We start from the raw sequence: 24,444 nt of genomic DNA on the forward strand, positions 1-24,444 counted from the left end.
CCGTGTCACTCTCTCTCTCTCTCTGTCTCTGCACCATTACAATTGCCTTTTCGAAATCTGAGAAAACATCTTGTCTCTTTGCGAAAAAAGCATTGCCATTTTTATTCAATCGTATGTGGGGACCACGGGGCACGATGTTACATGGAGTTTGCTGACGGGGCGGGTGGGGGGCCCGGGTGGTTTTTATTTTTTAAATGACCAGATTTGGGGACGGGACCCACACCATGTGAGTGAGGTGAAAGAAAAGGCCGAGAGGATGTTGATGCCCACTTACACACGTATGACAAAAGTGCACGGATGGAGGGAATCTTTGGGGGTTTGTGTGTGGGGGATGAAGTTTTAAAAAAAATGAAATTGGAAATTTTTACTGTGGGGGTGCGTTGGAGTTTGTAGCCGAAAAGTACTGGGCGGTAATAATAATTATTGGAATTGGCAGTGAGTGAGGAACAGGCTGGCATTGATAGCTACAAATCTGGGGAAAAAGCTTGAAAGCTTGACTGTGACGTCACTGTGGAAGGGGGGTTGGGTTGGTTAATGATTTTGTGAGGGTGAGACCATGCATGGACCCGTGGGGAGAGCCCTGATTGGAAGTGAATGATCAGGGTTTCGGTGGATTTGGTACAGTGGATTAGTGGGGGAGGGACGAAGCAAAATCCAGTTTGATGAAGACGTTTCTGGGTTTATATTTTGTGGGATTAAAATGAGGTTAGGTTTGGGAAGGACAGGTTGGGGGACAAGATGGAAAAGACCCGTAGGAAAATAGGGACATATCCCTATCCGGGCTAAACTTTACGTTTCATCGGTTCTATTTCTCATTAAAACAAATAATTTAGGTGAGTTTTCAATATTTCTTAAAGTGGTGCAATAATTTTTGCATTCAAATATGTGCTCTCTAAAGCGGGTTGTTTTTGATTTTTTTTCTTTTCCAAATCAAAAAATTAGTACTTTTACATTTCATTGGGTAGATTAACCTCATTTTGTTTGGGAAGGACAATTTGGGGGCCAAGATACTAAGAAATCCACAAGGAAAAGACCCATCGGAAAATAGGGACATATCCCTATCCGTCTAAATTTTAGGGTTTCGTCCTTTCTGTTTTCCATTAAAACAAAATAATTTAAGTGATTTTTCAACATTTAATAAAGTGGTGCAATAATTTTCACATTCGAATATGTACTCTCTAAATAGGGTTGTTTTTGATTTTTTCTTTCTTTCTCAAATCAAAAAATTATTTCAAAAAATTTTTTTTTTTTGAAAAGACAACTTTCACATTTTATTCATGAAATGAGTTGGATTAGGTTGGATTGCATATGAGGTGGAATTTCAACATTTCCTGAAGTGGTGCAATAATTTTTGCATTCGAATATGTACTCTCTAAAGCAGGTTGTTTTTTATTTTATTTTTGTTTCCAAACCAAAAAATTAGTACTTCCACATTTTATCTATGAAATGAGTTGGATTAGGAAGGATTGCATAGGAGGAGTTTTGAGGGTGGTGGTAATATTGGTCAAGTGGATCTGGCGTGGGGCTCCTCTAGTGGCGGCTTTGGGCGGAGCACAGTCGGTGGAGGCAAATTGGTATGGTGGTGGCTGCAAGTTGTGGGTTGTGAGGTGCCCTAGAATTTCTTAGTCGATGGTTGGACCTATATGCTAAGGGATGGTGTTAGGTTGCAAGCTTTGGCTTTGAACTGCTTTATTTAATTTTAATTTTGTAAAAACTCCACTTCCCATAGGTTATGTAGGGTAGTTTTTGTATTGTCTCATTAAAAATGTCAAAATTATTTAGGTAACGACTCTTTCAACAACTCCAAATAAGTAAGTTGTTATGTGTAATTTCCATGATCAACAAATGAGTTGACATTTTCTCAAAAAAAAAAAAAGATTAACTATAAAAAATGATACTCATTTTAGATATGATGAAATATGAATCATATTTACTTTCACAATTTTTACACTTCTAGCCTTGTAACATGAGCAAAAACACTAAGAAAAATGCACTTGAGAAACTTGACCTATGGGTAATTTTCATAAAGAAGGTAGCAATCACATAATATTTTGACCAACAAAAAAGAAGACATAATAGTGTGTATGTGTGTGTGTGTCTAGGATCATTCCACTAAGGGATCCTTTTTTTTTTTGTCTTTTATAGGGAAATGACATTAGACAACTTTTCGATCACATTTTGACATCTCAACCGTTCAGTTTTTATGTCATAATGTGTAGATCATTTATGCAAATTTTTAACTAAATCGGTGATCATTAAGGTATTAAATTAGATTAAATTAATGGACGAACCAAATCTGTCAAACTTGAACCATTCATACTTATAGTTATAAATCACCGATTTGACTGAAAATTTGCAGAAATGATCTATACATTAGGACCTAAAAACTGAACGGTTGAGATGTCGAAATGTGATCAAAAAGTTGGTCTAATCCCTTATCCCTTGAAAAGACCAAAAAAATGGATCCCTTACTAGAAGGGCCCTGTATATATATATATATATATATATATATATATATATATATATATATATATTTTCTTCTATAAGAAATCATATCGAGCAATTTACAAAGAAGTGCCTCTAGGGCATCTAACTCCTAGCTGGTCAAACCAAATGGCTCTAGAAATGCTAGGGGGGAGACAGCTTCCCCAAATTCTTTCTCTGTTACTGTTATGACCCAAATCCACACAAGCATCCGTAATGAAATTTGCTTCTCTTAGAATGTGTTCGAAGGTGATTGTTTCGAATCTTGTTGCTATCTTCTTGATATCCGTGATGATTTGTGAAGTTCTCCAGGGAGGACTAATTTTCTTGTTAACTGCATCAATAACTAGTTTCGAATCTCCTTCGACTTGGATGTTTTAAACTCCTTTCTGAAGAGCTAACAAGAGACTATCTCCTAGAGCTAAGACTATCTCTTGGATGTCTTACCTGCGTTTTTAGAAATAGCTGCGACAATGTTACTAGTTGAGTCTCTGAAGATGAACCGCATGCTGTAGAGTTGCTGGATACTGAATCATCAAAATTGATTTTGATAGTAGAGTCTGGAGGAGGGTGCCACTTGATTGCACTAAGGTTATTTTCTGTTGCTCCTTATTTCTCTACCAGGTTATGTTTCGCATAGCCTTTTAGAGTTGCAGCAGTAGCTACAATTACTGAACTTGGGAGAGTATTGATGTTCCTGAAAGAACAATCATAACATAATATTGTGTGTGTGTGTGTGTTTTTTTTTAATGACAGAAAAATGTTTATAGAACAAAACCATGAGAGATACCCCCTCCCAACTGATCTAGATGGAACGCTGGGGACACAGAAAGGGGAATACAAGAAAACCAAACCTTAGGATTGACATGATTATAGGCCAAAGAGGCCAAATGATCTGCAACAAATTTTGGTTCTCGATAAATATGCCTAAAGATAATAGACTGAAAAGTAGAAGCCAACATTTTGATGTCTCTAACCAGCACTTGAATTCCTCAAAGAATAGCAGTTTTTCTAGAAAGACAATCTATCAATAACTCTGAATCGCCTTCAACAATAACTTTCGATAAATTCTACAGCTGAGTTGTGTGTAAACCTTCACGAAGAGCTGTAGCCTCTGCAACCAAAGCATTAGCTGATCCGATATTACTACAAGATGCTACAAACGGATTCCCTTAAGAGTCCCAAATAATAAAACCTATAGAGGCTTGATTATTTTTAACAGAACCATCAAAGTTCAACTTATAAAAATCATCATGAGGAGGATGCCATTTAATGTGAAAAAACTTGGAAGAAGACTTTAAATTAGCTTGAGAATAAGACTTACGAAGATTAACCGCTGCAAATGAGGTACGGTCCGTTACTGTATTTTTTATTTTTTGAAAGGGCGGTCCATTACTCTGGGCAACACAAATTGTTAAAATGAGAAGTAAGAAATAATGCCCTAGCACTCCTATTTTCTTTTGGTGAACTCCTTTTTTTGATTTGTACATGTGAAATGAATATGATGATGATGACATGGGAAGAGGATCCAAAGCTTTGTTTTTGGCCTTTAGCCCTAGCACATATATTATTATATCTAGGACTTTTTTGGGCGCACATGTTTTTTAAATAGTAATACTACTTATTGTTCAATTGCGTGTGCCGAGTTTACGTGTTCATTTTGTGCCTCATGTCAAAATTACAGACACAAAGTCGTCGTTGCGGTCAGGAATTTTCATGATTATTCCTCTGTTGGATATTAAATAAACATGACCCACATAGTAATGGGCCTCCAAATTTAAACATGACCCTGGCTTACGGCCCATCTAAAAGGTAAGGCAATCAAAAAGCCACATTTTGAAAAATGACTTCAAGGTCCGTCAAAGCTTTTTACAAAAAGCCCAGTGTCTTCTGTTTTATTATGCCAGAAATCAAAAAGTTTAAAGCCCAACAATTAAATTTGGATAGAAAAGAAGTTTGGGTAGTGTTGTGGTGGAATACTGGAATATAACAATAGGGTTGTGAAATTTGGTTCTTTCTTGTGGTCAATAGGATTGAGGGGAACTGCAATCCTACTCCACCCTTATCACCCACATTGGTATGTTAATCTTATTGAACAAAAACGGTGGGTATTGTTTTTTCGATTTTTAGGAAGTATCATTATTATCTAATAAGTAATAAGAAGGGTTTTAATTTTTTTTCAAATGAACGATTTGAAGAACTATTGATTCTAACAATTGAATGCGAGGCGAGAAAAGCAGTATCGTTTCTAATGGCAGCTATAATGAAGTTCATTTGCGTTGCTATCCTTTGCAGCCCCGTTATGGGAGGCGATTGTCAACCTTGTTATGAGAATAATTGATTATTACACAATTAGCAACGAAAAAATGGGTTCAAAATAAGCCAATGGAACGTAACGATCACGAAGACTCCATATGTTCTCAAAGTGCAAGTTGTGATGGCTTTCAAAATGCGGAAGAGATTGATTCTACAATCTTCAGCAAATAGCAAGTGTCCCATCAATAGTGATGCACCTATCTATGGCCATAGCAATTTCAGTTTCACATATGCATGGGGCAATTCTTTTCCTTTCAAAACTCTAGACTCTATAATTGCTTGTTCTTGAGGGAAGTTGTGCAAACTAGAGTTTATTGTTCTAAAGATTTATAAGCAAGTATTGTATTGTTTCATGGAAACTTGAACGACTGATTGCAGAGTTGATCATTTGGACCTTTCAATTCATATATGTGGATCTCGGACCTATGAATGGGGATATTCCCCGAACCCTTCCACAACCTCTCTCAACTTGTACATCTTTTTCCATTGAGAAACTAGATTTATATAGTGCTTCCCATATACTCTGACTGTTACAAGCATTTGTTAAACAACATTTTCTTTCTACAACACCCATCATCCCATAATATCAGTGAGATTTAAACATGATCTCTACGTTGTCAGTTATTACAAATGCCGTGTGGAATTGTTCTACAAAGGGATCAATAACAACTGTACCCTACAGTTTCTCTGTCACCATATAAATAGCACTCGATCAGCTCATTATTCTCTATACGTACCAATATTTTAAAACGCTGAGGCGCAATCTGAGGCTTTTTCGAGAGAGCCTTGTGAAGACAGAAGGTGTAAGCTTTGACGCGTAAGGCTTAACCCTTGCATAACAAAGAAAAAATATATAGAACTATACTAGAACATCAATATTATAGATTGTTTTTCAGTATCTAGGCAGTCATCCTAGCTAAAACAAAATCCTTGCAACTTTGCTTAAGCATTAGCGATACGTTTGGATCATAAAATTATGAAATCCGTAGGAATTTATAAATGATGGAATCTTTAACTCTATCAATCTAAAATTCCAGTAATTGCAATTTCTATTGTTTGGTTGTATCTATTTAGGATTTGAAATGTGTAATAAATTAAGAAAGTTTAAAATAAATAAAAAAATAAAATAGAAAAAAGCATTTTTTTTTGTTTTATCAGATAAAACAACTCAAATACTACAACTAATTTTTCGTGAGTCGAACTCACAACTTCCCACTTTCAAAGGGGAGACTATGCCACTAGACCAAATGGTATTGGGCAAAAAAAAAAAGCCTTGTTTTAGAAATGAAACTTGAATACTGTAACGGTGCGTTTGGATGAGAAAATTATAAAATCTGTAGGAATTTATAAATGATGAAATCGTTAACTCCATCAATCTAAAATTCCATTAATTGTAATTTCTATTGTTTGGTTGCATCTATTTAGAATTTGAAATGTGTAATAAATTAGAAATTGGAAAATTGCGCCTTTCAGGCCTTAAGGCGCTTTTTAATATAGAGGAACTACGTACTATAAAACATTCCCACCATTCACGGCTTGGTTTTGAACCTTTCCATACTCACCCCGATTCGATTTGATTCGATTCGATTCGATTACATTCCTTTCCTTGGCAGGTCTCTCTCCGATTAACCACACCCTTGAAGACGACCGATCAGAATTGTTAACAAGCTTACAAGCATGAGGGAGAGGATGGAGGACTACTTGAGAAAAAACTTCGACGTCGAACCAAAACGACCTTCCGAAGAGGCCTTGAGGCGCTGGAGACAGGCCGTCTCCGTTGTCAAGAACCCTCGCCGCCGCTTCCGCATGGTCGCCGATCTCGCCAAGCGCGCCGAGGACGATAAAAAGCGCAAGAAACTCCAGGTTTCCTTTCCAATCTTCGATCATCATATTTCGTCCTTGATCCATAATTATGTGTAATAAACTGAATGGATTACTCTTTTGTTTTTCTCGATGGATTACATTGTGAATTTGCGTAGGTTGTTCTCTTAAATGAAAACACTGTGATATCTCAAAGCTTGCGATTCTGTAGTTGTAGCTGTTTGTTGTATTGATATATAGATATGTACGTGTTGTTCATTTCTTAATCGAAGCGGTGTTCATGGGTGCAACCACCGGAGATATATCAACATTTCTTGAAACGATCGAGTTGCATAGAGTACGTGTTAGTGTGCTCGGATTTTGTTATCGGTAAAACTTAAGATCAGGGATATAAGTTGATTTGCGGTGAAAGTTGTAGCGGTGGGCTTAGGCGGCGGGGTGAAATCCATGACATTCTTTCTAGGTCACCGGCGGTGGTGTTTGTTTTCAACTTTGAACTTTGAAGTCCACTAAACGCGCCATGGGCTTACGCAGCCTCAAGCTGCACCCCTGCCCTTATTATCGAGATGGGACCCATCTTATTACAGAAGCCATTAGTAAGATTATTAGTGAGTGGGGTCTAAACAGGAGTGATAGTTAGAGATCAAATGTGTTAATGAGGTGGGTTTTTGATTATATCTATCCGATCCTTATATGCATATCTATCTAGGAGCATATATACATATCTATCCATTATATCTATCCAACCCATCATATTCATATCTATCTATCCGTGTCATCCTTACCATTTACCAAATAGAAGAGTGGTGGCAACCTAGGTGACAAGATGTTATTAATTTGTTTTTCAATCGAAGCTGAGGGCTGCTATTACGATCGACAAACAGAAGGGTTAATTTAGACATTATAAACAAGGTGTCTTAATGGGTTAAAGCGGGCGGGTTAATGAAGCAACCCATTTGCCAGGCCTAGTGTTGCACAAGTGCACATGGTTTGCACATAATAACCATAGCGAAGAATTTGACACTCCACTTTGCTATATATTTTGCCACTTGCACTCTTCTAATCTCGTTGTTTAATCTTAATCAAATTTAGTGTTTTTTTTTTGTAATAGTACTTGACTTTGCTTCTTTCTTCTTTGTCCCAGAGAAGGAACAGTGTCAAAAATTTTGTACTACCAGATGTCGTTTCTGTCACACAGTGTGTGTGTTTACCTTTTGCCTTTATAGAATTTGAACTCTTAATTCTGCAGTTTGATACATTTATTTATTTCACCAGTTATTTATTTATTTGTTTTGGACAAACACCAGTTATGTTTTGAATTTCACAATAAAAAACACCTTTTGGTTCATTATAATGATCTTTTTCAAAGGGTGGTTGGGTGGTCAGCCTCTTTATTACTGTTTATTGATTGTAATTTATGAATTATTTGCAATGGTTTCTTCCAAGTTCATGGAGGTTACTAGTGTGAGCTTAATTAAACAATTAAACCATTAGGGAAATCTTAATTTTTTTTTTTTTTTTTTGACTTTCAAGAATGAAAGTGATACCAACAATGAAGATGATTTTACATCTGCCGAAAAAAAAACTTTTTCTTGGTTCAAAGAAGGCCTAGGTCATGGGGAGGGGAGGGAAGAGCGAGAGACAAAGTCTTGACTTAATTGTGGAGGTAAGTGCTATACCACTAAAGTTACGACCCCATATTTTGATTTAGATAATTTGGAGTACAGCAGAAAATGACTTGGGTCTGTTTTGGGTTCAAGACTTTAAGCTAATGATGCCACCAAAATAAAAGAAATCCGATGAGCCATACAAAGTGATTATATTATTTTTGTTTTGCATTTGCCAAATTTGAACTGAATTTATTATATCAGGGAAAGTTCTAGACTCCTAACATTCCCAGTTTTCAATTATTTTCTTCTGTATGCTGCATTATAGTTCTGTTCTTTTGCCCTATGCATTTTGATTTGATGGTGCCAAAATATGAATCAAAATCAAAAGAATGAAGATTTTCTTCAGACAAAGTCAGAATTTTGGACTTGAATTCTTTGGCATGACTTGTGCGAGGATAATCTTTTCAGTTTTAGTGTTTTGAACACTAAGCTCTTTCTTATTTCAGTCAGCCTTTCTATTTATAGGTCATGTGTCCCTGTTATACGGTAGTTTTAGGGCCCCCATTTACACTTTCCAGTGCTCTGATGGAAACTGGAGATACTGTCTTCTTTGCTTCTTACATTTCCAATGGCTTCTGAATTGAACTACATGCCTTGGGGGGCTAAGGTGGCTAGCTTTGTCCAAACAACGTGCCAGGATTTTTAGCTGTACTTTGATGTTGTCAAGTCAAGGCTTGTCTGCCTTTTCAAACATTCATGGAATTTTTTAGTCAGGCACTATGTATCTGCTTAACAATGAATGCATGGAATTTCTCTCGCTCCCTCTCTTGTTTTTTATTTTTTTTTAACTAGTATTTTTTTTTTTTGCTTGTTTATTTTACTCCCAAATTGTGATTGGTTTTGATCTACTTTCTAATCTATAACACTCACTATGCTCCTATTGATTGTCCAGGAAAAGATACGAGTAGCTCTCTATGTGCAGAAAGCAGCATTGCAATTCATCGATGGTATTGAATCTTTTCCTTTGTAGTATATTTCTTTGTTTAGACTTCTATTCCCTTCTCAGCCATCTACTTTTCTTTGTGTAACACAGCTGGTAATAAAGAAGCTGGATACAGTCTTTCCAAAGAAGTTAGTGATGCTGGTTTTGGCATTTCACCTGATGAGCTTGCATCCTTTGCGCGAACCCATGATACCAAGGGTGTGGAAGCACGAGGAGGAGTAGCAGGACTAGCAGGAGATATATCAGTATCCTTGAAAGAAGGCGTTGTTTCAAGCAAGATACCTGTTAGGCAAAACATATATGGCCTCAACCGATTTGTGGAGAAGCCTTCTAAAGGTTTTTGGATGTTTGTCTGGGAAGCCATACAAGATTTAACTCTAATCATCCTTATGGTTTCTGCTGTGGTCTCTATTGGCGTTGGCATTGCAACTGAAGGGTGGCCAAAGGGTATGTATGATGGGTTGGGTATAATATTGAGCATCTTATTGGTTGTGATGGTCACTGCAATCAGTGACTACAGGCAATCTTTGCAATTTAAAGAACTGGATAAGGAGAAAAAAAATATAAAGATTCAGGTAACTAGAGATGGACGCAGACAGAAGGTTTCTATCTACGATTTGGTGGTTGGAGATATTGTTCATCTTTCCATTGGAGACCAAGTTCCAGCTGATGGCCTTCTCATATCAGGCCACAGCTTACAAATTGATGAATCAAGCTTGTCAGGTGAGAGCGAGCCAGTGGACATAAATCAAAAGAGACCTTTTATTCTTGGAGGAACCAAAGTGCAAGATGGCTCTGGTAAAATGCTAGTTACATCTGTTGGTATGAGGACTGAATGGGGACGACTAATGGTTACTCTGAGTGAAGGAGGAGACAATGAGACACCACTGCAGGTGAAACTCAATGGTGTTGCTACCATTATTGGAAAAATTGGTTTGGCTTTTGCAGCTGTCACATTTGTAGTTCTGACTACGAGGTACTTAGTTAACAAGGGAACGCACCATAACATGACTAACTGGTCTATGAAAGATGCATCAGCACTTTTGAGTTACTTTTCTACTGCAGTTATCATAATAGTTGTTGCTGTTCCAGAGGGGCTTCCTCTGGCAGTGACACTGAGTCTTGCCTTTGCAATGAAAAAGCTAATGGGTGACAAGGCACTTGTGAGGCATCTTTCAGCATGTGAGACGATGGGCTCTGCTAGTTGTATTTGCACAGATAAGACGGGAACCTTGACAACAAATCATATGGTGGTGAATAAGATATGGATATGTGACGAAGCCAAGACTATAACGAGTGGTCAGAACAAAGATTTATTGAAGTCAGTTTCTGAAAAAGTTTATAACATTCTTTTGCAGTCTATCTTTCTGAATACAACTTCAGAGGTAGTAAAAGGGGAAGATGGGAAAAATACTGTTATAGGTACTCCAACAGAGATGGCTATAGTAGAATTTGGCATGCTTCTGGGAGGTGATTTTAAATCTTTTAGTGAGGAGTATAAGATAGTTATGGTCGAACCATTCAATTCAATCAGAAAAAAGATGTCGGTTCAAGTGGCTCTTCCTGGTAGTGATATGTGTCGAGCATTCTGCAAAGGAGCATCAGAAATTATTTTAGGAATGTGTGACAAGGTTGTCAATACTGATGGTGAAGCTATGCCTTTGTCTGAGGAGCAGAGAAAGAAAATATCTGATGTCATAAATGGTTTTGCTTGTGAAGCTTTAAGAACTCTATGCATAGCTTTCAAGGATATAGAGGACCCTTCTAGTGCAAAAAGTATTCCTGAAGATAAATATACATTAATAGCTGTTGTGGGAATTAAGGATCCTGTGCGCCCTGGCGTGAGGGAAGCCGTGAAGACTTGTTTAGATGCTGGGATTACTGTACGGATGGTCACTGGTGATAATATCAATACAGCTAAAGCCATAGCTAAAGAGTGTGGCATTTTGACAGAAGATGGTTTAGCTATAGAAGGGCCAGATTTCCAAAAAATGAGCCAACAGGAGATGGCAGAAATAATCCCAAAACTGCAGGTTTTAGTTTTTCACTTGCTGAAACAACTTAGCATCTAAGGTTCCCTTCTTTTGAGAAAAAATAGTTCTTAGACCAGGAAAATTTCTGAAATATGCTTTGTGCAGGTAATGGCACGATCCTTGCCTTTGGACAAGCACACTTTAGTGAAGCAGTTGAGGAATGTGCATAAAGAAGTAGTGGCAGTAACTGGTGATGGAACTAATGATGCTCCTGCTTTGCACGAGGCAGACATTGGACTCGCTATGGGTATAGCCGGAACAGAGGTTTGTTACACATCTCTGCATTTATGCAATGACCTCATCTGACAATCTTACATGTATAGATTTTTACTTCTTGTAAGGGGGTCTTTGAAGTGAACTGTTTTTCTCATGAATGTCGACATATTCAGACGTCTGCATTTATGCCCATATTCAGACGTCTGCAAAATAATTCTTAAGAAAAAGGTTTTTCTTCTGTTTCCTTCGCATCAAGTCAATATAATAGTACCTGTGTGTGTTTTACCAGTGTGATACAGAAGAGCTTCAATTTCGTTCTTCGATTCATATCTAAGCTGTTTTTGGAATTCATTAACAATGAATATGACGTTTTTCTGGTCTTCTTACTAAATTTTTAGTTTAGTGCAACAATACCGACTCAGTTAGATAAGAGCTCCCTTTCATACACTAGTGTTTACTTATAGTCATAAGAAGGGCATATAGAGAAGATCTATCAGAGGAAACACTCCTGATTTGAATACTACAATTGGCTTAACATCTTCTACCTGTTCACAGGTTGCAAAAGAAAATGCTGATGTTATCATTATGGATGACAACTTTACAAGTATAGTGAATGTTGCAAGATGGGGTCGTTCAGTTTATATCAACATTCAAAAGTTTGTTCAGTTCCAGTTAACGGTTAATATTGTCGCTCTGATGCTCAATTTCGTATCAGCATGCGTCTCAGGTTTGTTCATACATGGAAAAATAAACCTTTCTTGTTAAACTTAAACTATTACAGAAATCTTTCGTTTCTTTACCTAATGCATATGCAAATGGAACTTTGAAATAACATTCAGGATCAGCTCCTCTCACTGCTGTCCAGATGCTTTGGGTAAACTTGATTATGGATACTCTTGGCGCTTTGGCACTGGCTACAGAGCCACCGCATGATGGCCTTATGAAAAGACCACCAGTTGGAAGGAATATTAAATTCATCACTGGGATCATGTGGAGGAATATTATCGGTCAGAGTATCTATCAAATTGCTGTCCTTCTGGTTCTTAATTTTTGTGGGAAACGTCTTTTAAAACTCACCGGTCCAAATGCAAGTTCCATTCTCAAGACCTTCATATTCAACTGTTTTGTATTTTGCCAGGTAATATCTTACTGATATTTTGTTTTTCTCTTTGTTTGTCCCAGTTAAATCATGATAGTTTCTTGTAAATAGTATCAGTCATTTAATTCTTTTGCCTCTTATATTTTACTCATAAGTTGAGAAATAGAGAAGGGAAAAAGTAATAGAAACCTACGTCTGTTTTAAAATATCACATTGAATGTTTTACCTTTCATAATAATCAAAACTTGCATGGCAGGTATTCAACGAGATTAACAGCCGTGATATGGAGAAAATCAATGTGTTCAGAGGGATGTTTAATAGTTATACTTTCATGATAGTGATGATCTGCACAGTAGTTTTCCAGATCATAATAGTTGAATTTTTGGGCACTTTCGCTCAAACTGTGCCACTGAGCTGGAAGTTGTGGTTATCAAGCGTCTTGATTGGAGCCGTAAGTTTACCAGTTGCTGTTGTCTTGAAGTGCATTCCTGTATCATTAAGGAAACAAGCTGCTAAGGGTCACAGTGATATCCACGAACCTCTTCTCCGTGGCCCTGAGCTGGCTTGAAGCCAAAATATAACTGCTACTGGGGTACCGAACCTTGAAAGCATTCTCTTACATTTCAAGGCATGCTTAATTGCTTATAGCAATTTCTACACCAGTGCACATAATTTTGATTTTACGTTCCTTTCATAAGTCAGGTGGACATTGACCTTGTACTTTTTTATTTTGGTGATATCATTCGAAATTTACTGATGATATACTTCAGTTAGCTGGGAAGTGTATTTTCTCGGAGCAGGAATTTGCAGGATTTATTTTCGGGTTGACATTTCTACGTTCTACTCTCATTTTTTATCTATTCAGTATTGAGAATGTTCCCTCTTAACCTCTAGATTTGTGGACAGGGATGTGCACTGTGTGTGTTGAACTAACCATATTGATCCCTAGTGCAGGATTTTGAGAAAGAGAAGTACTTCAGGTTCATAAATATCTTTAGTTATAGTGTAGTCTTGACTTGTAATACTTCTGAACTATACTATTGCTACTAACCAATTAATAACATTGAGATCTTTTACACTCTTTCAGAAACAAAAGCAGATCTGGTTCTGTTTCTATGCTGGCCTTAAACAAATACAAAAAAAGTTTGGTGGTATAAAGTTAAACATGAGTTGCTTCCAATGAAGCTATCAGCCTGTTGCAAGTTTTGCCTGATTCTGGCAAGCAGCATCCATGTTGTGAATTTGTAGCTTTGGATTTTTATTCTCAATCTAGCCTGCTGCTTCTTGCCCTTCTTGTCTTCCATAATTTTCATCTAGGAATCATATAAACCAGACGAATACAAAATATGAACCTAGTTCTCTACGAAGTGGAGATGGTGGAGGAGTTGTAATACCCATTGACGACCTTGCTTATAGGCGACCTTGTACTACAGATGAAGCATCCTTCATTGCCAGCACGCCTTACCTTGTAGTTGGTTACAATGCAGTAGAATTCTGTAACTGTAAAATTTGGAGCTAAAGTCTCTGGTTGAGTCTTGTGAGCTTAGAACATTACCATGCAAAGGTGGGTGCCACAAAGTATGACAAACTCATCCGCCTTATCACATAAACTCTTATTTTCCATTTTAGGTGAGGGATTACAAGAGGCCCCTGAACTAATAATGGTAACTTGGTTACTGTGGACCTGTAGTTAGCTTGCTTTGATATGAGAATGTTGAACGGGCTTGGATATAAGCGTAGCAAAGCATCAAGAAGAGAAACTCTAAGGTTGAAAATGGTTGCAAAATACCATACGGTGAGACTGCTCTTGTCAAGCAATGTCTCTTCTTCTGTTTGGATGATAGTCATGGGAAGCGGATCATAGCTCAAGTACTTTCCAATCTTATTCCACTCATTTTCTACTCGAAAGAATATCGATTGGAAGCATCGAAGAACCAATGCAGTGATTGCAATATAGTCATGAAGTCATGATAATTTGAGATCAGCTGATACATTAACAAGTCGATATAACAGTGAATGTGACAGAAAAGCTCTGCCTGCTGATATATAACCAAGTCGATCAGATAGAGAATGTTACTAAGACATAACCAAGTCGATCTAATAGAGCAACTCCTTACCCATTTTTGTCCATCTAATAAGTAGGAATAATTGTTGGCTATTTAAAAGCTGTACTATCAGGGAAGACATGATATTTAAAGGGCTGAAAGAAAAATCACCAGGACTGCGATGACATGTTAGCATTAGCAGTAAAAAAGAACCTGATTATATTGAATAGGCAATGTGTAACATTGATGCGAAACGATTCATACACTCAAGTGAATCAGAAGAATGTGCCTTTGAACTTTGTATGTATGCTTTATTTCTGGATTGCTATATATAATGAGGAAATAATAACTAGAGATATACATAGTGAAAGAACTTCCATTCAGGATGATTTGCATATATGTCAACACCAGTTTGCATTTGAATTAAAACATCCAGTCCTCCTTAAAAAAATTAAGCATGAGTTGCCTCCAATGAAGCAATTCTTTTTGTTATAGCTTTTTGCTTAGCTTCCAATGAAGCAAGTTTTGCTTGATGATCATCATATCCAATCATCAATTCCCCGTCGTCGTATAAATTTTCTCTTTCAGCATGATCCCAGATTGTTGGATACTTGAGCTGCATCTCCATGCCGGCCTCTTGTGAATTTATATTCTCATCATCATCCCAAGCATGCAACTTCTTCTTCCCCTCGTCCTCTTTCAACTTTTTCGTTTGGGAATCATAAGAACCGGACAAAGACAAATCTAAGTTCATGTATTTTCTCTTCTCTGGTACACTTCGAGATGGAGATGGAGATGGAGATGAAGATGGAGGAGTACTAGTAGACTTATCTTTGATTTCCGGCACGCTTGTGCTAGGAGATGAAGCATGAGTGGAGGCTGCAAGCTTTGCCTTGTATCTGCGGATAATGCGTTCGACTTCTGTGGGATCTTTAGGCCAAGTCTCTGCAGCTGGCTGACTAGTAGTACCCTTGTCAGTTGGTTGGAACAGGATCACAAGGACATCGGTACCACAAAGTATGGAAAGCTCCTCCCCCTTTTTAAATATATTCATCTTTCGATCTCGATACATCTTCTTACGAGCCCTCCTCTGATCGGGTAACAGTTCCATGTTTCTATTAATAGGAAAAAGAGAAAGAGCCATATATCGATCTTGTTTATAGCACTATGAATGTATATCCACCAGAGAAAGAACTTTATCTTCAAGTTAGCTATATGCAAGTACCTTGTAGCTTTCGAGTGGTAAGCAGTTACAGCTAGCTTCTTGCTCCCAGTTACCTCTTTCTGGATACAAGAATGCAGTGTTCCATTGGCATCCTCTGATTTATAGAGACCGTTGTTTCCTGAATAAAAAGGGAAAACGCGAATATAAAATAGGAATTAATATTTTTCCTATTGCAAGTTGGGAAGAGAGAAAAGGAAAGTCAGGACACGTGTCTTTCTTTCACTACTGTAGGAATAAAATTCCCGGTTTGACCAGGATTTCATTCCCTCATTACACACGGGATTGAAGCCAATTCCCAATTAGAACATGGGGTTGCTGAAATTCAAAGTTGCCAATCCCCAAGTAGCCAACCATCAATTAATTTCTATCAAATTTTCAAACCCTATAGAAAGAAAAGAAAAGTGAACGTATCAAAGGAAAAGGATTCAAACTTGCTCGGAGTTCAATTATTGGGTTATGGCATGAAGTAGGGGGATGAAGTCACTGGGATTTTGCCACCTTCTGGGTCCGATAGGATTGACGTCAGCCTGTCGGCAATAGTCAGATTGCATTGCCGTCTGAGCCTAATAAGCTTTATTTAGGAAGTAAAAATGAAACCTTGAAGGAGTCTTAGATTGCGAGCTGACAAGTGCCTGTAAGCAAGCTATTCTAGTGGTGAAGTTGGGCCAGTATTGCTGTGGTTGCCTGTATCATGTGTCATATTTTGCCTAGAGGGGCAAACTTTTCTCGAAGGAGGAGGTATGAGCAATCGGCGTAGGCCCTGGCCCTGGCGGCTTCTGATTGCAAAGGAATATAATCATAGAATGAATAACAAAGGGACTATCAAAATTGAGAAATGTTCCAAAATTTGCTTCGTAAGTGCAACAGAGGCAATTAAAAGATGAAAATTATCTTTGAATAACTGAAAAATTAGGAATTGTCATTGTCTCAATGGTGCTCTTATGCAGTAGTTCATCCAGTGAGTGCGACCACGTCAACTAGTGCAACACAATGTCCGAGTCTAATATGTAAATACAATAAAAGGGGGGTCCTCTAAAAGTCTTTACATTTTACGGAAGCGGAAATTTCAGCAGTCATTTATGATAAAGTGTCATTATCTACTACTACAACTACACCGTCATACATTTAGATATCCTCTACTGTGGTGAACCACCTTGCTTTTTGACAAATAGCTTGCTGACATCTTCTGTGACAATATTGCTCCTGGACCCAAAAAGAAAACAGCTGATGAGCAATACGCAACTTACTAAAACATAGAAATATTCTTCTGGCCAAAAGAGCCAAAAATGTTTAGAGAACAAAAAAAAAAACGAAAAACAAAAATTTCTCAGAAGAAAGTACTTGTCACAAAATCAGATGTGACCGAATGGTGGTGCTGGACCAAATACATCGTTTGATGTAAAACCAAAGATTAAAGGATGCAAATATAGTGAATCTTATAATTACAGAACAGTACAACATAATTCACATTGCACACCCAAGAGGTTGCAAAAGAACTAGTGTGGAGGAAGTGAGGAACCAACTCATTTGATTAAATTAAATTGAGCGCATATAGCTTTTCTCACGTAATAGAGTCCTCTCCAACAAAGGATCACAACTATTGTACAATACTGTGCTCCACATAAATACAGTCCATTCATTGAAGTCACTAGTAGTATATATCTGGCACATCCACATGTACAATTGGTTCTCTAGTATGCAAAGTCTACCAAGTGATTGGCGAATCTATGGGAATGCTTTGAGGGAAAAAGAAATGTCTAATTGAAGTACTACTTTACCCTCAATTCATAATTTAGATGTCCATGTTAAATTATGTGCTAGTATGAAGACCCAGCTCAGAAAGTTCACTCATTGGACTGATATAAATAAGTCACTAAAACTGACCACATACCTCAAATATACTAATCTACATATAGTCACAAGCTCACAGGATCACCTAATCAAATCACCAGTACACAGATTTTGAAGTTGTGGTGACCGGCAAATGCACCTACAGCTAAATTTATGACTTGCATTTCATATAATACAAACACATGAACCATTCAGCCTTGACGTTAAAAGTGCAGATCCCCATTATGCTGTGCTGGTGTGCAGATAACAGTCGTTCTAGCCCAATTCTAAACATATTCAAGCATTTACAAGGCTACGACCTAAACTTGCTGATTAATAACATCATCATCAAATGACTGGGGTAAAGACGAGTTCTCAATATCCACTCTGTTTATAATGATTAGTCTGTTGGCTTCCCCAAATTGCATTTATCTATTTTTTTTTCCAACCAGAGACGAACACCACCTGACTGTAATCACAATCCATTGTGATGTTCAGATCCCTCTACAACCAGAGTATCCCTCCACATTACTAGATAAGTTACTTATAAATAACAAAACTAGGTTGTAGTTGGACTACTTCCCACCACTTGCATATATGTAACATAACAAGATATAGGCCCTGGCATAGAATAGGTGGGCTCTGCTAGAGATAATTTTTACATGTGATAATAGGAAGATCACTTAGTACAGTGAAAATGCAACTTTTGATGTAAATTCATTGAGTAATGTGTACGCGCATGCAAAAGAATGCGAGTGTTTGTTCATGTGCAAAATATTGAACAGAGTGCATACAATTCAGACACCAAATAACACTCAGATGTACTTCAATCATTAATAAACTGACCTTCCACTAAGCTGAGGTGGAACCAGCATACCACCAAGTGTATCTGGAACATTCCTGGAATGGGGCAAGTTACCTCTAGGAACTTTACTGCGAGGAATAGGGGAAGCAAAGGAATTTGACTCTCTTTTGCGTGATGCACTTTCAGCTCCAACAAGAGAAGACTGGTAGTTACCACTCAGCATATTGGATGAGAACTCAGAAGAACCAAAGAGTTGTGAAGCATCAGGAAGTTTCTCGACCGAAGGAGCTGATGAATAAGCAGTACTTTCAGACTGCTGATATGATGAAACAACAGATCTATTACACAGGAAAAAGTACCAAATTAAAAGCAACCCAAGGGAGAGGCTTATCTAAATCATTCTGACTACTTCCCTGCTAAGAATTACATATATATCTATATATAAGACAAGACAAGAAAAAGAAAAGAAACAGCCCTCTTTTAGCATCCAAGCAATCAAATCAAAGACAATGGAAGCCAAACTCAGCTTTTACAAGATTCATCCGTGATATATTTATTCCATAATTCCGAGTATCTGACACATTTGCATTATCTATCCCATGTCATTATCCCTCTATCTACGAAAACAAGATATCTCTAGTAAGATAAATAGGCAGAATCTCTTAATATGAGCCCTACATCAAAACCCAAATACATTTGCCACATCAACTGCAAGCACCCGTAATACTCGCATGTGCAATCCAATTGTTAAGCAAATACCAGCTTACTTACCAAGGAAACCATTCCAAAAACACGGTTAGCCCGGTGTTTTACCACCCCATATATCTAACACTATCTGTAGATTATTTCAATTGTGCTTTAGAGTAAATTTGACAGTCATGTATATGAAATAGTAAGTAACCCAAGAAACCCAATTACTTAAAAAAAAAAAAATTGAAAATTTTTTTACTAGCTAATTACAGTATGCTTCTTCCTGAGAACCCTAACAATTAGAGCATTAATTCATGAAAACAATGCAAGCATTCTGAATGGAGATGATAAAAAGTTCATGGGTAATAAAGAAAGAAGTGAACTTTATCAAAAGAAGAACCCGAAATCGAAAGAAAGGATGATAGAATTACTGGGTGTGAGGAGGACGAGTCGGAGGGTGGGGTTCATCCATGGCTACTTGGGCTGGTTCGTTTTCCTTGTTCTCTTTATCTTCCTCCTCCTCTGAAACGTCGTCGTCTGAAGATGCGTAGTCTACCAGTGACATCTTCGCTTGCTCCTCTCAACTCTTCGCGTCCGCCGGTCGGAGGGCACCACTGCCTCTGCTATTCTCCAAAGAGTGAGAGACTGACCCACTCTCTGCCCCTTTTTGTAATACTTGTCATTTTTTTTTTTTATAATATTTTTGAGCAAATTGTCAATTACATCAATAAAGAAAAAAAATCTAGAATAGTAATTACAGAACCAAAATTACAAGATACAGATTTCGGAACCGGAAAAAAAGATTTAAGGGAAACCCATGGTCCATATGTCACGTCTAAGTTTGAACGATGTGTATAAATAATAAGGAATCAGCGATCTTCAGTATAAATGATGATCTTATTCGTAGAGTATGTCTTCATGGGGATTTAGGACCAAGTTTGGTACGGTTGTGCTTATAAGATAATTTGGTTTATACTGTGATATGAAAATAAGTGAATGTTAAGTACAGCAGCGGAGTATTTAATAAACTAGATTTGCTTATAGTACTAAAAATAGTGGTAAAGTATTTTACTTAATATGAAACTAAAAGTGCTACAGTGAAAAATAAGGTTATTCTATAAGTTGGTTTGAGTAAGTTTCTACTTTTGTCTCTAAAAGAGTTTTGGCTTAGAATGAAAGCTTATGTTTTGGGTGAGGTGGGCTAAGAGTTTTTTATTATTATTATTTATTTATTTTTATTTTTTATTTTTATAAAGCTTATATTTTTTCAGTTTTTACCAAGTATGTTATGTTTGTTGCTTTTAATTTAAGCTGCTTATAAGTTTTCCCAAACGCAACTTAATCTTCAAAAGCTGAAATGACAAGATGGTGGGCATGGCAGATTTAGGACCATAGGCATGGCCATATATCTTTGTCATTGGAGATTTTAATATGATCTCATTGGAAATTTTACACATGGACATAGCCAGATTTCGCATCATGAAAGACTTTTAGATTGTTGAAGGAGACAATTCACAGTCAATTCTAATTGACTATCCAAAGACAAACTTGAGCAAGCTGAGAAATAGGGATCGAGGGAGTTTTGTTTGAAGAAAATTATGCAATTGGTCAGACATTTGGAGTTGTGAAAGCCTATAAGTCAAACGCCTTTATTTTAGTGAACAATTCATAAAGGGAGGTCTCCTGACCTAAGGGATAGTTTTTTAGGGACAAGTGAATATGACGGTTTTTTAAATGCACAGTGTTAAGTTGTTATAATTTTACTGTTATATTTAATACATATATGACTTAGATGCATGTGTCCCTCATAGTCACTTAGGTGAGTAAAATTATTCATAAAGGTACTGTGTGTGTGTGTATATATATATATTAATAAATAAGAGATTAGGCGATATTAGCTCCTCGGAGGTAAACAATGTAGGGAACAAGCCCCACCCTCAAACCCGAAGGTGAACGGTCCACCATACTCTGGGAGCCCACCGCTCGTCCTATTTAATTTTGTTAACTGACAAGAAAAAAATACCAAAGTACGATTAGCAAAATACAAGAAAAAAAAGAAGGAAAAAAAAAATAGGAGAACCAACGAGGCATCCTCATCTCTTGTACAAAACCAAAAGGAAACTTGCACAAAACCAAAAGGAAACTTATACAAAAACAAGAAGAGGATAACTCTTCCTGACCTAACATGCAAGTAGTCCAAGTGGGAGAAGCAATTATGTCTTTGTGATGCAGGTACCCTGAGAACAAATCTGATCTCTTCCAAAAGCATCACCCTGTGATAGAAAAAACACTCCCAAGTATCATGATAAGCTACTAACATGTTAAACTAGTGGACAAAAACCAATATGAAAAATTGCCAAATTAAGTTGCCCTATGATATGGGAAACCCATGACATCTATATATAACAATGGGAGAAGCTCAGATGGAGGAGTATCATACCAAACAAGAGATGTGGATGTCAAACCCAGGCTCGTAATCTTATCAGCCACTGTGTTGCCCTCAGGAAGAATATGAGAGCAGAAGAGATGCATGGCACGAACGTTCTAAGCAATTTTAACCAAAGGATTTGCAGTGGCCATGGTGGAATAAAAGAAGAGGAAGAGAGACATGCCAGTACGCTAGTTGAATCACTTTCAAGTCAGATAGGATGCCACCCCAATTGGTAAGCCAATTCAACCCTAATAATGATTGCCATTAACTCAGAGAAGAAAGCACTTTATTGATCTAGGCCTTTACAAAAACATCCAACGAATTGCCCAAAACAATCCCGGAAAACACCACCACAAGCAGCAGGGTCTGGATTTCCTTTAGCAAGGCCATCAATATTAAGTTTCAACCAAGGAAGAAGAGGGGATGCCAAAAAACTTGTCGGGGAATTAGCCTAGCTAATTTGCACTGGAGTTACACCTAGCCCCACAAGTAACTTACTGTCCAAGATTGCATAGAGTGTCCAGGCATGTGTGGGGCAATAAAACAAATCCAAGCTTTAGTTAAGCGGAACGCTTTCATTAGTGAAGGCTGTTTCGTTTGAAATCGCAGCTTGTTCTAGTCTTCCAAATAGCCAGTGCATATAGACCGCTAGCAATCTAAAGATTCATCAATTGCGCAGAGAATACTTTACTAGTATATGAACCCCAAAGATCAATGAGCATACCTGATGATGGGAGGGAGGTACCAAAACAGCAAGCAAGCCATTGCTAGATGTGTTGAGCAAAAGCATAGGTGGCAAAGAGATGGGTCAGCATTTCCTCATGACAAAAAGTGCATAGCTGACAAACTGAAACCACTAGGAGACCTCGCCTATGAAGCTGATCATCTGTAGGTAATTTATTATGACAAAGATGCCATGCGAGCATAGAAAAACGATAAAGGTACTATATCTTAATTGGTTGAGTTCTGCATGTACGAGGTGCTTGATCTTTCATTCTTTTTGTGTTTTGAGTTTGTACGTACGATTGAATGTTGCCTTTGTTGCTTTGTGCTTGCATGTGTTTGGAAACAACTATGATTTGATTATTTTTCTTTTCCTTTTTGGTTTGCTTTTTGAGAGGCTAGCATTTAAATCAAGTTAAATGTATGACTCATTTTATGTTATCTCAACCAGGTTGGTGTTGAAAAAAGTTGGGGTATATGACGAGAAGAGGTTATTTGGTGGAGTAATTATTCTATGGTCCCGGATTACCATGTGACATTGCTATGTGGTGATCACGGCTAATCATATCATTTGAATGGTGGGGACCTTTTAAGGGGTGAAAAAAAAAATTAAATTAAGAGAATCAATTAGGAATAAGTATATGTCAGATGGACGAATAACATCAAACAGAATCACCACATGTACTATGGTCTGGGACCATATAACAATTTTCTTGTTTGGTGTGACTACTCTTATGTGGTTAAGGCTAAGACTTTTTATGGTGCAAGGCCAATGTGTATCCACTCTTGGTATAACTCTACGTTGTACAAAGCTTCTCAGAATTCATTGCTTTTGCATCAGTTAAGTACGTGTTAATATCCCCTTTGGTGGCTTGCATTCATTTGCTCTGTATATTTCCTTACAGTCAATCTTAGTAAGAAGAATGCACACAAAAGTGTCATGTTCTATAAGGAATATGCAATGTAGCACAAGTTAAGCATGGTTGCAAGTCAATTGCAAAAGAAGAAATGTGAAGCAATGGAAGAAAAGATCATGGAGCAATTGCAAGAGATGCAATGTGAGTGCAAAAATTGGGCCAATAAGTGTGAAATGTTGTATCAAGAAAATGAGAGATGGAAGAACTGTTAGACTACTTTTGTTTTGTTATAAAAGTCTTTAATATAAGATATTTTATTTACATGTACTCTATATATTGGTATATATTAATTAGTCCAGCGGTGGTGAGAGGTTTCCATTAATATCAAAAGGAGATTACAAGGTATTTAACATTCAAACCCAATTCCCAATTAAACCTGAATACACTCACAGAAAGAGAAACACCAAATAGAAAAATGACTACCTTAGATATATAGTTGCTCACAAGAACAGAAGCAACAAACCAAAGGTAATCTTTTTATAGAACTCGAAACTGTGGCTACTTCTTTTCTCTCACACCATTTTTGGTGACAGAAAGTATATATTTATATGTGCATGAGGCTGACACTCTCCAAAACCTAATAGGATTAGGTTAATTATATGGACTTGGTCCAAAAGATAATTTATGGGCTTATTAATTTAAGCCACATACCAACAATCTCCACCTTAATTAGCTTAAATTAACCAAAATCTTCTCCAAATGTCTTTTCCATCAAACCCCGAAGGGTACTAACTCCTACTAGCAATCAAGCCCAAGCAAAGCTTGAACTTGCAAACATGAACCAGCTTGATCAAAATTAGATGACCCTGATGAAGAGACTGAATTTCTTCATACAAAGCAACATTGTAGAACCGAAGTTGCTTCTCTTCAATATCACCAACAAAAACAAGCATCTCCTAAGTAGGTTGAATAAAAGTGTAGTCTGACACTTTCTCTTAAGCTTAAACAAGCTCCACTTACTTACTAACAGCATGGCTTGAACCTGCATCAATAGACTCTCCTTCAAATAGCATGGCATACTCTTCAAAGTTCATAACTTGGCCAATTACAAATTTGGGTTACTTAGACTGGACACACCACAAGTCATAATTATTCAGTCCATATGCAAGTCCATGGAATACAATTTTTTCCCTCCACTCAAGTTTACCATCACTCAAATGAGCACCAACGGGACGACTAATATCAGAATAATCAGC

General features: G+C 37.3%; 3 protein-coding genes across 3 annotated transcripts; 1 reads left to right on the plus strand and 2 right to left on the minus strand.

Moving 5' to 3' along the window:
- Nucleotides 1-6,256: 6,256 nt before the first annotated feature.
- Nucleotides 6,257-13,339, plus strand: LOC112187831 (calcium-transporting ATPase 4, plasma membrane-type). Its single transcript, XM_024326786.2, has 7 exons — nucleotides 6,257-6,663; nucleotides 9,184-9,238; nucleotides 9,325-11,267; nucleotides 11,373-11,531; nucleotides 12,039-12,210; nucleotides 12,323-12,621; nucleotides 12,839-13,339. Exons 1-7 carry the CDS (start codon nucleotides 6,478-6,480, stop codon nucleotides 13,148-13,150), a joined length of 3,126 nt encoding a protein of 1,041 aa, XP_024182554.1. The 5' UTR covers nucleotides 6,257-6,477; the 3' UTR covers nucleotides 13,151-13,339.
- Nucleotides 13,340-15,040: 1,701 nt separating this feature from the next.
- On the minus strand, nucleotides 15,041-16,650 carry LOC112199245. Its single transcript, XM_040512428.1, has 2 exons — nucleotides 16,284-16,650; nucleotides 15,041-15,970 (listed from the first exon to the last, which is right to left on the minus strand). Exon 2 carries the CDS (start codon nucleotides 15,769-15,771, stop codon nucleotides 15,079-15,081), a length of 693 nt encoding a protein of 230 aa, XP_040368362.1. The 5' UTR covers nucleotides 15,772-15,970; nucleotides 16,284-16,650; the 3' UTR covers nucleotides 15,041-15,078.
- Nucleotides 16,651-16,744: 94 nt separating this feature from the next.
- LOC112201253 lies at nucleotides 16,745-19,832 on the minus strand. Its single transcript, XM_024342212.2, has 3 exons — nucleotides 19,609-19,832; nucleotides 18,529-18,825; nucleotides 16,745-17,055 (listed from the first exon to the last, which is right to left on the minus strand). Exons 1-3 carry the CDS (start codon nucleotides 19,740-19,742, stop codon nucleotides 16,989-16,991), a joined length of 498 nt encoding a protein of 165 aa, XP_024197980.1. The 5' UTR covers nucleotides 19,743-19,832; the 3' UTR covers nucleotides 16,745-16,988.
- Between the last annotated feature and the right edge of the window lie 4,612 nt (nucleotides 19,833-24,444).

Source organism: Rosa chinensis, chromosome 1, assembly GCF_002994745.2.
Source record: "Rosa chinensis cultivar Old Blush chromosome 1, RchiOBHm-V2, whole genome shotgun sequence".
Lineage (NCBI taxonomy): Eukaryota > Viridiplantae > Streptophyta > Magnoliopsida > Rosales > Rosaceae > Rosa > Rosa chinensis.

Bases quoted from the DNA above. Each gene is read 5' to 3' on its own strand.
- LOC112187831 (XM_024326786.2), top strand. From the start codon at position 6,478: ATGAGGGAGAGGATGGAGGACTACTTGAGAAAAAACTTCGACGTCGAA. The intron at 6,664-9,183 runs GTTTCCTTTCCA...TTGATTGTCCAG, and splicing joins AAAAGCGCAAGAAACTCCAG to GAAAAGATACGAGTAGCTCT. The intron at 9,239-9,324 runs GTATTGAATCTT...TGTGTAACACAG, and splicing joins AGCATTGCAATTCATCGATG to CTGGTAATAAAGAAGCTGGA.
- LOC112199245 (XM_040512428.1), bottom strand. From the start codon at position 15,771: ATGGCTCTTTCTCTTTTTCCTATTAATAGAAACATGGAACTGTTACCC.
- LOC112201253 (XM_024342212.2), bottom strand. From the start codon at position 19,742: ATGTCACTGGTAGACTACGCATCTTCAGACGACGACGTTTCAGAGGAG. The intron at 18,826-19,608 runs GTAATTCTATCA...CCTGTGTAATAG, and splicing joins ACTCGTCCTCCTCACACCCA to ATCTGTTGTTTCATCATATC. The intron at 17,056-18,528 runs GTCAGTTTATTA...TTTTGGGTCCAG, and splicing joins CCACCTCAGCTTAGTGGAAG to GAGCAATATTGTCACAGAAG.